At 42.3% G+C, this 14,380-nt stretch overlaps 1 protein-coding gene across 5 annotated transcripts in view; it reads left to right on the top strand.

The window, feature by feature from the left end:
• The window catches only part of LOC111159585 (zinc finger protein 143), a 57,596-nt gene extending 45,814 nt beyond the window's left edge, over nt 1–11,782 (top strand). For 2 of the 5 annotated variants that reach the window (XM_022522118.1, XM_022522117.1), the window contains exons 14-16: nt 3,471–3,632; nt 9,407–9,553; nt 10,628–11,782. In XM_022522118.1, the coding sequence (XP_022377826.1) occupies nt 3,471–3,632; nt 9,407–9,553; nt 10,628–10,711 (393 nt within the window). In that variant the 3' untranslated portion in view covers nt 10,712–11,782. The remainder of the gene's footprint in view (nt 1–3,470; nt 3,633–9,406; nt 9,554–10,627) is intronic. The other 3 variants (XM_022522119.1, XM_022522121.1, XR_002641421.1) reach the window with 2 other exon arrangements.
• The last annotated feature ends 2,598 nt before the right edge of the window (nt 11,783–14,380 follow it).

Here is a 14,380-nt window from a genome sequence, read left to right as displayed (position 1 = left end):
GCCTTGAATATCAGCTCCTAGGTGGTGTGAGACCTGAAGGTGTTCCAGTAGGCCGCTGAGAGAGGCTCCGTACAGGGGCATTAGGAGAGGAAGGATGCCTGTGACTCCAGCATTGGTACTGTTGGAGTGATATTGGTATAGTTACTGGTATAGTTCAAAGGTAACGTGATAAAGGTCAGAACCACAGTGAAATTAAGGGCTTGAAAAGTAAAGGGTTCATGAGAAATATAAATCAGAGAAGGGCTAGGATTATTTAGTAGCTGATTAAATCCAGGAGGTAAGATTGAGAAACCAGCAGAGCCTTGACTGAGGAGATGAGGATAGGGAAGCAGCATTAAAAGATCCTGGGAGGGGGTGCCTGACTGGCTCAGTCAGTGGGGCATGTGACTCTTAATCTTGGGGTTGTGAGTTCAAGCCCCACATTCAGTGTAGGAATGACTTAAAAATAAAATCTTAAAAAAAAAAAAAAAATCATGGGAAGTTAGCAATGGGCAAAACTGTAAAATTTCCAGCATGTGATTTTCTCCCTACCTGGAGTTAATGGGATTTCACTTAACTTACTTCCCAGAATTAATGGACCAAGTATCTTGATTTCCCCGGGCAAAGCAATGTAATTGTTACTCTCCAAACAATTGGTTTCTAGATGTCACGAACCTAAAATAATCCAGACTTGATTTCATTTTTTTTTTTAAGATTTTATTTATTTATTTCACAGAGAGATCACAAGTAAGCAGAGAGGCAGGCAGAGAAAGAGGGAGAAGCAGGCTCACTGCTGAGCAGAGAGCCCGATGCGGGGTTCGATCCCAGGATCATGACCTGAGCTGAAGGCAGAGGCTTAACCCACTGAGCCACCCAGGCACCCCACTGATTTCATTTTTAAGCTCCAGTTAAGGTTGTCTTAGTACCTGATAGAAATAGGCATATGGGGCTCTTTATCCACCTGTAACTGTCTCCATGGAGAACTCTCTCTTTCCCTGTCTTTCTCAGAGCTTACCTCCCTACCCCATGATGAATCTGCCCTCGTGTTGGTAACTTACTATGCTGATGTTAATTAGGAGACAGAACATGTTCAGGATTGGCAAGTTCAAGGTGTTTTTACCATCCCATTCATTCCTTCCCCCCTCACAGCACTACTTCCTCACCATATTCTTTGTCCGCTCATTGCCATGAAAGATTAAATATATTTACTAATGCAGTTTTAATTTAGCATCAAACCCAAGACTTTCTTGAATTAGATCAAATAGACAGAGACCCTCTTGAAGACGTGCTAGATAACCTCCCTCCCTCCTGATACAGGAGAATTTCCCGCTACAGCAGCCCCCAAACAGATAAGGCAATTTCTTTCGTAAGAGGCACCCTGTTCCATTGTTGGATAATTCTGTTGTTTATCAGTCTGGAACCTACTGTTGTCAACCAATCCTGGCTCCTCTCTGACCAGATAAAATGAGTCTCATCCCCCTTCATGTGTTCCAGAACAGCTATTTTCCTTATTGTGAGGTATTTTCTCCAGATGTAGCCTTCCCATTTCCTTCAGGGATTAGATTTTTCTTCCATTCCTTTAGTCAATTAAATAGTAAACAGTTACTGAATTCTACCCAGTGCCAGATATTTTGATAGATTTAATGTGGGGAGTACAGAAAGTAGGGGTGGGTATCATAGTTTAGTAGGAGAGAACTATTCCTAAATGACCAATAACTTCTTATAATGATGGTCATATGATTGAGGGATGTGTAAAGCGCAGCATCATCCTGGAGGAAGAAGTAAATAATTCTTTTTTTTTTTTTTTTAAGATTTTATTTATTTATTTGACACAGAGAGACACAGCGAGAGAGGGCACACAAGCAGGGTGGGTGGGAGAGGGAGAAGCAGGCTTCCTGCTGAGCAGGGAGCCTGATGCGGGGCTTGATCCCAGGACCCCGGAATCATGACCTGAGCCAAAGGCAGACACTTAATGACTGAGCCACCCAGGCACCCCAGGAGTAAATAATTCTTCCTGAAGGAATGTTGGAAGCCCTTATGGAGAATGGGCATTTGTTTTGTTTTGTTTTTTTAAGATTGATTTATTTATTAGAAAGCGAGCAAGCATGAGTGTGGGGGGAGGGGTAGAGGAAAAGGGAGAAGCAGACTCCCTGACGAACAGGGAGCCCAGAGTGGGGCTCATCCCAGGATTCTGAAATCACAGCTTGAACTGAAGTCAGACACTTAACCAACAGAGCCACCCAGGTACCCTGAGAGTGGCCATTTAGTTGGATCTTGAAGAATTTTCATAGTTTGGCAAGCAGAATGAAGGGATGGGAAAAGTCACGACGATATAACAGAATATGACACTCAGGAACTGCAGACGGTTAGTTGTGGCTGGGAATGCCAGATGCTGGTTTCGAAGTAGTAGAAGATGAGTCTGGAGAAGCTGTTAAAGGCCAGATTGCGAAAGGTCACAAATGCCATGTAAGAAGTCTGAATTCTGGGGCGCCTGGGTGGCTCAGTGGGTTAAAGCCTCTGCCTTCGCCTCTGGTCATGATCCCAGGGTCCTGGGATCGAGCCCCGCATCAGGCTCTCTGCTCAGCGGGGAGCCTGCTTCCTCCTCTCTCTCTGCCTGCCTCTCTGCCTACTTGTGATTTCTGTCAAATAAATAAAATCTTTAAAAAAAAAAAAAAGTCTGAACTCTAGTGATGGGGGGGTCACTGGGGATGTAAGGAGGGAGCAAAATGAAATTTGTTTTTTTTTTTTTAAGATTTTATTTATTTCTTTGGCAGAGAAAGAGAAACAGTGAGAAAGGAAACACAAGGAGGGGGAGTGGGAGAGAGAAGCAGGCTTTCCACTTAGCAGGGAGCCAGATGCTGGGCTTCATCCCAGGATCCTGGGATCACGACCTGAGCCAAGAGCAAACACTTAACTACTGAGACACCCAGGTGCCCCGAAATTTGTTTTCTTAAAAAGGTGTCAGGGTAGAGGATGGTTTAGGTAAGGTTAGATTGGATCCCTAGAAAAAAGTTGTATTATTGCAGGAGGTCAGACGAGAGGAAAATAAAGGTCTAAATGGGCAGTAGAGATGGAGAGGAGGAAATGTACTTCAGAAAGAGTCAGTTTGGGGGCACCTGGCTGGCTCAGTCGGTAGAACATGTGACTCTTGATCTCAGGGTTGTGAGTTCAAGCCCCACATTGAGTGTAGAGATTACTTAAAAATAAAACCTTTAAAAAAGAAAAGAAATAGTTTTTCTGATTATCTCTTTCTAAAAGAGTTTATTATTATTATTTGCTCCGTCAGAGTAGATTTATACAAGGATCGGGCCTAGTCCTCAATAAGTATTGCCAAATATTTGGAGCACCTGGCTGGCTTAGTCAGTACAATGTGCAACTCTTGATCTCAGGGTCATGAGTCCAAGCCCTACATTGGGTGTAGAGCTTATTTTAAAAACTGGGAAAAAAAAAAAAAAGAGAGAGACTGATTTGTAAAATGCATTGTATTGCAGGTCAACATATCTCAAGCTGACATGCAAGCCATTGGCAATACCATCACAATGGTAACGCAGGATGGCACGCCCATTACAGTCCCGGCTCACGACGCAGTCATCTCCTCAGCAGGAACACACTCTGTTGCTATGGTTACAGCCGAGGGCACAGAAGGACAGCAGGTAATGCTATTTTTTTTGGATATGAGTCAGTACACGTGTCAATATCATAACCGTTATGTAGATATGCAGTGTGATACGGTGTTGTGAAGCACACAGACTTGGATTGAATCCCAGCTTTACAGCTCATTAGCCACACAGCTCTGAGTCTCGGTTTTTCTTCCTCTGTAAAAGATGAGTGATTGTTGCATCCACACCAGAAGGCTGAGATAAGGACTGAATGAGAAAGTGTGTATAAAGTAGTTAATACAAAGCCCGGGTGTATATTAAGGTGTTCATTAATCTTAACCCCTCCAGTGATCATCATCAGATAGTTAGGAAAAGTTGATTTGCAAAATTTTGTTTATTTAATATTTTGAATATGTAATATAGTCACATAGTTCAGAAATCAAAAAGTATACACAAGTATGCAGTGGAAAGTCTTCCTCCTAGCCCTGCCTCCATCAACCTAGTTCTTGCCGCCACAGAGATAATCCACTCTTACTAGCTTCTTGTGTAGCCTTCCAGCAATTCATGAAGTGTATATGAACAAATACGGTCATCTTTTCCCTGTCCTTTCTTTCTTATGGTAGTTAATTATACTGTTCTTCACCTTGTTTGTTTTTCTGTTTAACTTAATTATACATCTAGGTAATATTTCTATTTCATTATACAGACCACTTCCTCATTTTTAAAAACTGTACCATGTTTCATTATATGAACACCATGGTTAAAGACTTCTGCTGTTTCAAACAACATATCACCTCGTGCTTGTGTGATTTGGCACGTGTATAAGTCTGCTAGGCAAATCCTGGAGTGCATTTATAATTGTGATAAGTAGTGCCAAGCTTCCCTTCCACATGACGGTGCCCAGCCACATGACCACCAGCAGCATTTGAGACTGCCTCTTTCCCTTCTGTAGAGTCAACACAGTGGTATCAAATTTTTGCATTTTTGCCAATCTGATGTATCTCTTTGTAGTTTTAATTTTTCATTTCCCTCAAAATACAGGCTATTAATACATTTTACAGTTGTTCTTATGCTATGCTGAAAGCAGTGTTGAGATTTGCTGCAGCTGCCTTACCGTGTTCAGTGAAAGAGTCGGTCAAAATTAGTAGCTCTCATTCTTCATAAATTCATTTATAAATTCCATAGCCTCACAATCAAAGTTCCAGCATGCTCTTTTGAAGATATTAAATAATCTCATTTTAAAATTTACATGAAAATGAAAGGACCTTTGATAAATAAAACAACCTAGAAAAAAGAACAAAGTTGAAGGTCTTTACATCTTGAAATACAAAACTCAGAACCATAAAGCTTCTGGAAGAAAAGTGAATATTATTGTAACCCTAGGATAAAGATTTCTTAGGATAAAAAATGCACTACCAATTTAAAAAGATAGATTGGACTTCATCAGAATTAATTCTGTTCATCAAAAGACCTCATTAAGAATGAGATTGAGAAAAATTTCAGATTGGGAAAAATATATTCACACTATATATCTGACACTGGATTTATATTGAGAATATATAACAAACTTCTACATATCAACAATAAAAAGATGAATAGCTTAATAAAAGTGAGCAAAATAAATACAATATTTTATTTTATTTTATTTAAAGATTTTATTTATTTATTTGACAGAGAGAGAATACCAGCAGGGGGAACAGCAGGCAGAGGGAAAGGGAGAGGCAGATTCCCCGCAGAGCAGAGAGCCTGCCTCGGTGCTTGACCCCAGAACCCTGGGATCACGACCTGAGCCCAAAGCAGACGCTTAACCATCTGAGCTACCCAGGCACCCTTATAATTTTTTTTTAAATGAGCAAATCATTTGTTCATTTGAACAGACCTCTCACAAAAGAACATATAAGAATGGCCAGTAACAAGGGCACCTCGGTGGCTCAGTGGGTTAAAGCCTCTGCCTTCAGCTCAGGTCATGATCCCAGGGTCCTGGGACCGAGCCCCACATTGGGCTCTCTGCTCAGCGGGGAGCCTGCTTCCCTTCCTCTCTCTCTGCCTGCCCCTCTGCCTCCTTGTGATCTCTGTCTGTCAAATAAATAAATAAAAATCTTAAAAAAAAAAAAAAAAAAGAATGGCCAGTAGCAAAAAAGTGTTCAAATCTGTAGTTATCAAAGAAATGCAAATTAAAATCGCAATGAGATACCACCATTTCAGACACAGGAAGATTACTAAAACTGTGAAAAGATTAAGAAAATGGTAAAGATGCAAAGCAACTAGAACATTCATGCATGCTAGTGGGAGTGTAAAATGATATAACCGCTTTGAAGAACTGTTCGGTGGTTTCTTACACCCCGCCACCCAGCAGTTCCACTAGAATACGTATCGTATGATTTCATTTACATGGAATCCAAGAACAGACAAAACAAATCCATGGTGATGGAAATCAGAAAATGCTGCTTGCCCCGGCGGAAGGAAACGATGGGATGGAATATGAAGGAACTGTCATCTCTTTTGTTTTAGGTGGTGGTTCTACGATGTATCTAACAGCCAGAACTCAACAGAACACCTAAAGATTTGTGCATTTTTGTTTGTCAATTATAGTCTCTGCAAACACAGAAACAAAAGCAAAACCCAGCCACTAGCTTTTAGGCTGTCTTACGGAGTGGTCCCGGTCATTTCCATGAGTGTAGGATCCCTGGATGGCTGCACGGTACAGCGTAGGTACATACACCTTATGCCAGTTAGAGTTGCAGGTCTGGAAGGGTAGTGACCCTAAAGCAAATAGTCTTTTGTAGTTTATCTGTAGCCTGGGGAGTAGGAAAATTTTCAGGAGAGGCAGCTTTGAGGGCTGGAATGAAGCCAGGCAGCTTCCAGCAACCAGGAATGTTACAGTAGGAGTGGGGGTTTCGTTGGAGGACCAGATGCCCCCACTGCTTCTGCTGCTGCAACTGTAGGCCATTGGGCAAACGTCGGCTATCCACTTGTGTCCAGACACTACCTGTGAATTATCTGTAACGCTTAAATTGCCTGGTTCTTCACATGCGTGAGAAGAAAGCAAATGGTCCTTCACTGGCATTTCTTTTTTTTTTTTTATTGTGTGTGTGTATAGAGTTAGGATTATAATTTTGTGCTTGTCATCCATTCTTTGACTCAGTTTTGTAGATGCCTCTGGAAGCCTAGTTAGCAGGTACAGAGAGAAGAGTCCATGCTCTCAATCTGTTTTAGTTTGAGATTACGAAAGTAATAAATATTCCCAGTGTAATAGAATAGAAAGTCAGGAAACAAACTCTCACATACAGTCAGTTAAATTTCAACAATTAAAATTTGACCATTCATTGGGAAAGGATGGTCATTTAAACAAATGGTGCTGGGAAAATTATATCCACATAAGAAGGAGTAAAGTTCAACCCTTACCTTATAGCATATATGAAAAATAACTCAAAATATTTTAAAGACCTAAATTTAAGAGCTAAAACTACATAATGCTTAGAAAGAAAATATAGATGAGACTCTTCATGACCTGGATTAGGGAATTATTTCTTATGCATGATACCAAAAGCAGAGGCAATGAAAGAAATAGATAGTCAAACTTGTTCAAAATGAAAAACTTCACTCACTAATTAGAATTTAAAGAAAAAATTGAAAAAGAAAAATATATATATATAATAAAATAAAAAATTAAAGAGTTTGTGCATCAGAGGCCAGGACCAGGAGAGTGAAAAGACAATTTACATAATGAGAGGAAGGTATTTGCAAATTACATATGTGACAAGGGATGAATATTTAGAATAAAGACTTTTTATAACTCAACAACAAAAAACTCAAAAAACTAAGCCACCCAATTTAAGCCACAACAAATGACTTGAACAGACATTTCTCCATTAAGATTTAGAGATGGCCAGTTAACTCATGAAAAGATGTTCCACATCATTAGTCATCAGGGAAATACAAATCAAAACCACACGGACATACCACTTTGCTCCCATTAGGTTGGGCTATTATTCAAAAGTCAGTAACAAGTGTTGCTGAGGATCCAACTCAAAAATTGGAACTCTGGTGCATTGCTCATGGGAATGTAAAATGATGCAATGCTATGGAAAACAGTATAGCATTTCCGGGTGCCTGAATGGCTCAGTCGGTTAAGTGTCTGACTCTTGGTTTCAGCTCAGATTGTGATCTCAGGGTTGTGAGATCGAGCCCCGCGTCAGGCTCTGTGCTGAGCATGGAGTCTGCTTGGAATTCTCTCTCTCCCTCTGCCCTGTTCACACTTTCTCTCTTTCTCTAAAATAAATAAATAGGGGCATCTGGGTGGCTCAGTGGGTTGGGGCCTCTGCCTTCGGCTTGGGTCATGGTCCTGGAGTCCTGGGATCGAGCCCCGCATCGGGCTCTCTGCTCAGCGGGGAGCTTGCTTCCCCCCAACCTGCCTCTCTGCCTACTTATGATATCTGTCTGTCAAATAAATAAATAAAATCTAAAAAATAATAAATAAAATCTTAAAAAAAAAAAAAAAGTTAAACATAATGGGGTGCCTGGCTGGCTCAGTTGGTAGAGTGTGTGACTCTTGATCTTGGGTCATGAGTTCAAGCTCCCTATTGGGCATAGAGCCTACTTAATGGACATAGAATTACATGTGATCCTATAATTCCACTTGTAGCATTATATCCAAAGTAATTAAAAATAGAGACTCAAACTAAAAATCTGCTGTAATCGGGGCACCTGGCAGGTTCAGTCAGTGGAGCATATGACTCTTGATCTCAAGGTTATGAGTTCGAGCCCCACAGTGGGTTTAGAGATTACTTAAAAATAACATATTTTTAAAAAATCTCTATACTCTTTTGATGTTAAAATAACTAGTCTCAACATTTAGAACTACTTTACTTACTTTGTGTGTGTGTGTGTGTGTGTGTGTGTGTGTGTGTGTGTGTACAGAGTTAGGATTATAATTTTGTGCTTGTCCATCTAACACTGTATTCTGAGCACTTTCTCATACCAATTAAATGGTCTTTTAAAAAGATTTTTATTATTTGTAAAGTAATCCATCAAATGGACCTAATTAACTCATGCCATATACATAAATTGTTGTATAAGACTTTGGTTATATTCATAGGAATAAATTCTAGACATGGAATTATTGAAATAATGGTATAAAGTATTTTAAGCTGTTTGCTACATACTGCCAAATTGTTTTCCAAAAAGTTTTAACAATTATGTCATGGGTCTAAAAGCTTCCTGGTTCTTCTGTACTCTTCTTGCTAGTATTGAGGATTTTTTTTTATATTTGCATAATTCACAAGCAAAAGTTGAATTCTGTTTTTATTGTCATTTGTCTGACCACTAACGAGGTTTTTCATATCAGCCTACAATCTGTTTTTTCTTAATTGAGGTAAAATTTACACACAATGAAACATACAGATCTTTTTTTTTTAAAGATTTTATTTATTTACTTGACAGACAGAGATCACAAGTAGGCAGAGAGGTGGGGAGGGGGGTGGGGAAGCAGGCTCCCCGCTGAGTAGAAAGAGCCCTATGCGGGGGCTTGATCCCCGGATTGAGCCCTGTGTGGGGCTGCGTGCTCAGCAGGGAGGGAGTCTACTGGGGATTCTCTCTTTCCCTCTCTCCCTGCTCTGCTGTCTCTATATAAAATAAACAAATCTTTAAAAAAAAAAAAAAAAAAGAGTTTAGAATAGACAATATGTAAGTTCCCTTCCAGCTTTAGGCTTCTACAAGTCTGTGGTCAGAAGGGAGTTTTTCCTTTCAGATCCAAAGACAGTCCCTTGCCTTAAGTGGAGTTTAATGTACTTAATCATAGCTTTCCTTCTGTGTCCTTTTTGATAAAGGTTGCAATTGTGGCTCAGGACTTGGCAGCGTTCCATACTGCCTCATCAGAAATGGGGCACCAACAGCACAGCCATCACTTAGTCACCACAGAAACCAGGCCTCTGACCTTAGTGGCCACGTCCAACGGCACCCAGATTGCAGTTCAGGTGAGTATGGTGACAGCCAGACTCCTTCATAGCTCTCGGCCTCATACACTGCCCTTTATTCATAACCTTCACAGGAGGCAGGACACAGAATAATGTATGGCACTTAGCTCCTTGAAGAGAACTGCTGTTTGCTGTGCACTCGAAGAGACCGGCACTTTGTTCTCTAGTATCTCTGCGTGTTTTAGGGGGTTTATAGCAAGAAAAAAAGAAAAGCTTCTGGCAAATATCCCAGCATGCCCCCACCCAGCCATCTTTACTTTCCAAATAAGTCTCATTAGGCGGATTCTATAAAGCACTTAACAGCTCCTCCTTGCAAATGAACCTCGTGTAAAGAAAAAAAAAAAAAAAATGAACCTCGTGTAAACAGAGACCCTAGGTTAATCCCCTGAGAGTCCCTGCACAGCTGTATTTTACATTGGGGGAAAATCAGAAGACAGAAAAAACTCTTCTTGGGGAAGTCACTGGATTGAAGCCGAGAGTCTAGAATGCTAGGCGCAGATTACCTTCCTGGGGAAGAGTTGTTTCTCATGTATTTACTTGGAAAAGAGAACACATTCAGGAAAATGCTGACCATTGGTTTTAATTTAATTTATGGGCACGGAAGCCAAAGGCGCAGGGTGTTCTCAGTGCCCCCATTGGAAAAGATGAGCATCTTTTTTCTGTTGTACGAGTGAAGGTTAATTAAAATCCTACAGAAAGAAGCTACATCATTCTCCTGCAAGGATTTTTTTTTTTTTTAAAGCTCTTAATGATTGGATCAGCAGTAGTGTCTTAAGTCCAACTGTCAGAATTACAGAAAGAAATTTTACTTCTGGGGGCACCTGGGTGTCTCAGTTGATTAAACGTCTGCCTTCAGCCCAGTTCATGATCCCAGGGTCCATGATCCCTCTGCTCAGCGGGATCCTGCTTCTCTCTCTCTCTCTGCATGCAGCTCCCCCCCCCTTCTTGTGCTGTCTCTTTCTCTCTCTCTCTGTGAAATAAATAAAAGTCTTGATTTTTTTTTTTTAAACTTCTGGCATATACTATTTCTTTGGTATTATCTTAACTATGCCCATGGGTTTGTTCCTGTTCCAGCTTGGAGAACAGCCATCTCTGGAAGAAGCCATCAGAATAGCATCTAGGATCCAACAAGGAGAAACGCCAGGGTTGGATGATTAGTCCTCGAAACAGTGGAGCACTACATTGGGAGGAGCCTTTCATCTTCAGGCAGCAGACATCCGAGAGCCCGGGCCCAGGAAAATTAGAGTTTTTCCATTCCTGACATACTGTACACATTTTTATGCAAGAGTGGAGAACATTTTATTCTTGATGCTTTTGTGTATATAACTCTTGGAATAGATTCCCAAACTGATTCATTGTGTACAAGGATGTATGAAATTAGGGCAATACGGTAAATTTTCACGTTACTCTTTTATCACTTTGCAAACTCCTAGAGTCTACGTCCAAGATCAGTGGAGTCTTTCGGAGTCTTATGATGGATTTTTAACTTACTGTGAAAAAATAAAATAAAGGCTGTATCTAAAACATCAAAGGTTCTATACTTCAAACAATCAATTCCAAAAGCCATCATGGATAATAAAGGATGTAAAGCCTTCGGATATTTCCCCAAGTTAATAGAGTGTCTGCAGTTTTTGTTCTACTGTATACTTGTATGTTTTTATTTGTACCTCACGGTTTGAAGACTATTCATTACAGTTTTCCATCCCTGTTAAAATACCACCTCTTCAAGCTGAAATGCTAATTATATTGAATTGGATCCATTACATTGGATTATGTATGAAATGACAAAGTTTGGTTATTTAAAATTAAAAAGTTAAATCCAGTGCTTTGGTTTTGTTAAAGATTTTACTTAGCGTTCAATTTTTTGTTACTGTTTTTGAAAAATAATGAACTATCAAAGTTTGACCACAGGCTGGAGCCCGGGATAACAGTGCTGTAATTGAAAATGGCTTTACTCTGAAAATTAGGTTAGTGGGTCGGTGTAAATTATTTATTTTTGCTTATGTACTTTTGTTTTAAAGCTTATTTACCCTAAAGTTTATTATTAATTTTGAATACAGCGATTTTTAAATTGTTACCTTTACCTTTGTTTTATTAAACTGGTATGGGGGTGGGGGAAAGTGTTGCAGAAAACACCACCAATGGCATCGATTATAACCCAACACACGTATATCGGGAGTTTATTGTTGATCAAGCACAGAATAAGTATTTTTTCATACATTTTAATGTACTTAAAGCAATTTTGTGAGATACAAAGGATTTATTATCCCCCTTTGTACAAAGGGAAACAGTTTCCAAAGAAGCTAAATGTCTTCTGGGGCCTCTGGCTGTGCGGAAGGAGGGCAAAGACAGGGTAAAACCCAGACTTTGTGACCCCTCGTCCCACGAGCCTTCACCACACCGAAACTGTGCCTTCTCAGATGAGAATTTGTGGCAGAGATGATCAAGATGAGCTCTGGTGTTTTCTGATTGCCTAATGACCTGAGTACTTGAAAAACCAGGTCTGATGTCAGAGATTCAGCTTAGGGGCCACCAAGGTCCAAAAAAAGGGGGGGTGAGGGAGGGAAGGTTTGTCTTGCAATAACCAGTCCTTCACTGTGGTTCACTGTGCTTTGTTTGCCAGAGAGCTGAAATGGGGTTCTCGTGTTTCATTCCAAGCTTTACAGTAAAAAAGGGAAAACTGTTGTACTGTTTTCTTCAATATAAATGTTATCTTTGATGAGGTTTCTTTGAAGTCTTGTTAAAAAGGGTCATGACTCAGTCATCTGAAGTGGGGGTTGGGCCCGGGACTGGTTGCTTTCCCTTCAAAGCTCCTCACAGATAGTTAACATTAGAAAAGGTCTTAGTCAGACACAGCTCCAGTCTTCAGTCTTAGACTGGCATACACATAGAAGAACTGCCAGCTGAGGCCTGCTGAGGCTCGGATAGGGGCTGACATGGGAAAACAGAGGAAGAAGAGGAACTGCAAAGTCCCAGGGTCATGGCCACTGACCGGGAGCTCCTCCGCTGTGCTGCCCAGAACCAAACCCAGGCTCGCAGCCTCCCTGCCCCCCTGACAGCGGCCTTTGCTCAGATCCCAGGCTTTCTCCCTCACCCTAGCTCCTTTGCTAGCTGGACTGGACAGGGCAGAGCTGGACTGCACTGGCAGGCCCGATTATCCCTCAGCTTGAAAGAAAATGCCTTCCTACCGGCACCAGAGAAGAGGGCAGAGGGAGGCTGCCGGTGTGTCCCCTGCCTGGCTGCCTGCCTGGGAACAGGACCTCAGGCGCCTAAGGAAGGGGCACATTTCCCCCAAGGGAAGACCAGCTGATGTGCAGAGAGTTGCTAGTAAAGCCGGTGTGCGGTTTCTTCCCAGTGTAGGATGCAGAGAGAAGCCCTCCGAAGTTGAAAATTCCCCAAAGACACTTGATGAAACAAGAGTACTTTACCGATGGAGCTGCTTGGAGCATAACTCAGCAATGTGAGCTGGACAGGCCTCAAGGCAAAACTTCGTCCAAGAAAAACCCCCACTCTCGCAGACACAACTGGAGGCCACTACAAAAAGAAAGGATACTGCCTACGGTCTGCAGTTGTAAGAATTCAGGGAATAGAGTGAGAGAAAGGCTTGGCTTCCTCAACCCTTCAAGCGCTGCAGCTGCCCAGACGGCCAGGGGAGCCCTGTGACCCCACCCTCACCCCACCCTATGCCTCCAGGCTGGCTGGGGCAAACCAGCTTTGGAGGGTCTCCCATGCTACCCATCATGCATGGCAGCTCTGGGACTACGGAAGTAACTTGGGAAACCCCGCACTCAGAGCTGAAATGGACTGGATTCAGGGACTTATGGTCCAGTATTTCCTAGCTCAGGTAAGACTGTAGACCAGTCAACAATTGGCAGATCCCAACAGTGAGCAGGGAGTGAGAGGGTGAAAAGGACAGGGCACAGCTGAGGTCTGCTGGCGAGCGAGAAAAGGGAGCCCAGCCCCCTCTGCTGTAAACACTCTACCCTTAGGTTTCCTTAAGGAGGAGGAGATCTGGGGCACCTGGGTGGCTCAGTGGGTTAAGCCTTTGCCTTTGGCTCAGGTCATGATCTCAGGGTCCTGGGATTGAGCCCCATGTTGGGCTCTCTGCTCAGTAGGGAGCCTGCTTCCCCCTCTCTCTCTGCCTGCTGTTCTCTGCCTACTTGTGATCTCTCTCTCTGTCAAATACATGAAATCTTTAAAAAAAAAAAAAAAGATGAGGAGATCTTACAAGGAAGACTCCAGCCAAATCCCCTCTCTCTTTGGCCTGAGAATGTGGCTGGCTCATGGATGTGTGACCAGTACAGTTGAGCAAGACTTTGCCCTTGGGATTTAATGCACTGTGGTTGCAAATCTTGGAATTCTTAATTGTTTTACCTTGGAATTTGTGTTCTGTGAAGTCTCGTGGAGCAATAGGACACAGTGCCAACCCCCACGTCCGCCCTACATGGGCTCTCTGTCAGTCCCCTACCTGCCCTCCCGTTCTCTCCCTCACCCTGCACCTGCCACTGTGCCCTCTTGCTTTTGACAGGTCGGTGTCGGGCACATGCACCCTGTGGAGGCTGGCAAGATGGTGGCACCACAGAGCTTGAGGTGGGCAGCTGACCCCAGCCAAGAGGCTCATCCCTGTGCTGAGTGCTTCTCAGTTCCGAATTTTGGCGATACCTGGGGGTAACCTGTTTGTTGTGGGCTGGAGGGGTAGGCCTGTGGGAGGTGGTAGGCCTGTGGGAGGCCTGGGCTGTATGGGAGGGGGACCTGGCAGCTGTCAGGTCCAAGATGTACCCTCCTCAGACACCTGTGAAGTCCCATGCCCTGGAGGACTCTTTCTAC

Source organism: Enhydra lutris, unplaced genomic scaffold, assembly GCF_002288905.1.
Source record: "Enhydra lutris kenyoni isolate GAN:26980312 unplaced genomic scaffold, ASM228890v2 scaffoldscaffold68, whole genome shotgun sequence".
Taxonomy (NCBI): domain Eukaryota; kingdom Metazoa; phylum Chordata; class Mammalia; order Carnivora; family Mustelidae; genus Enhydra; species Enhydra lutris.
Note: the sequence above shows the minus strand (reverse complement) of the source record. Positions and strands in the feature narration are given on the sequence as shown.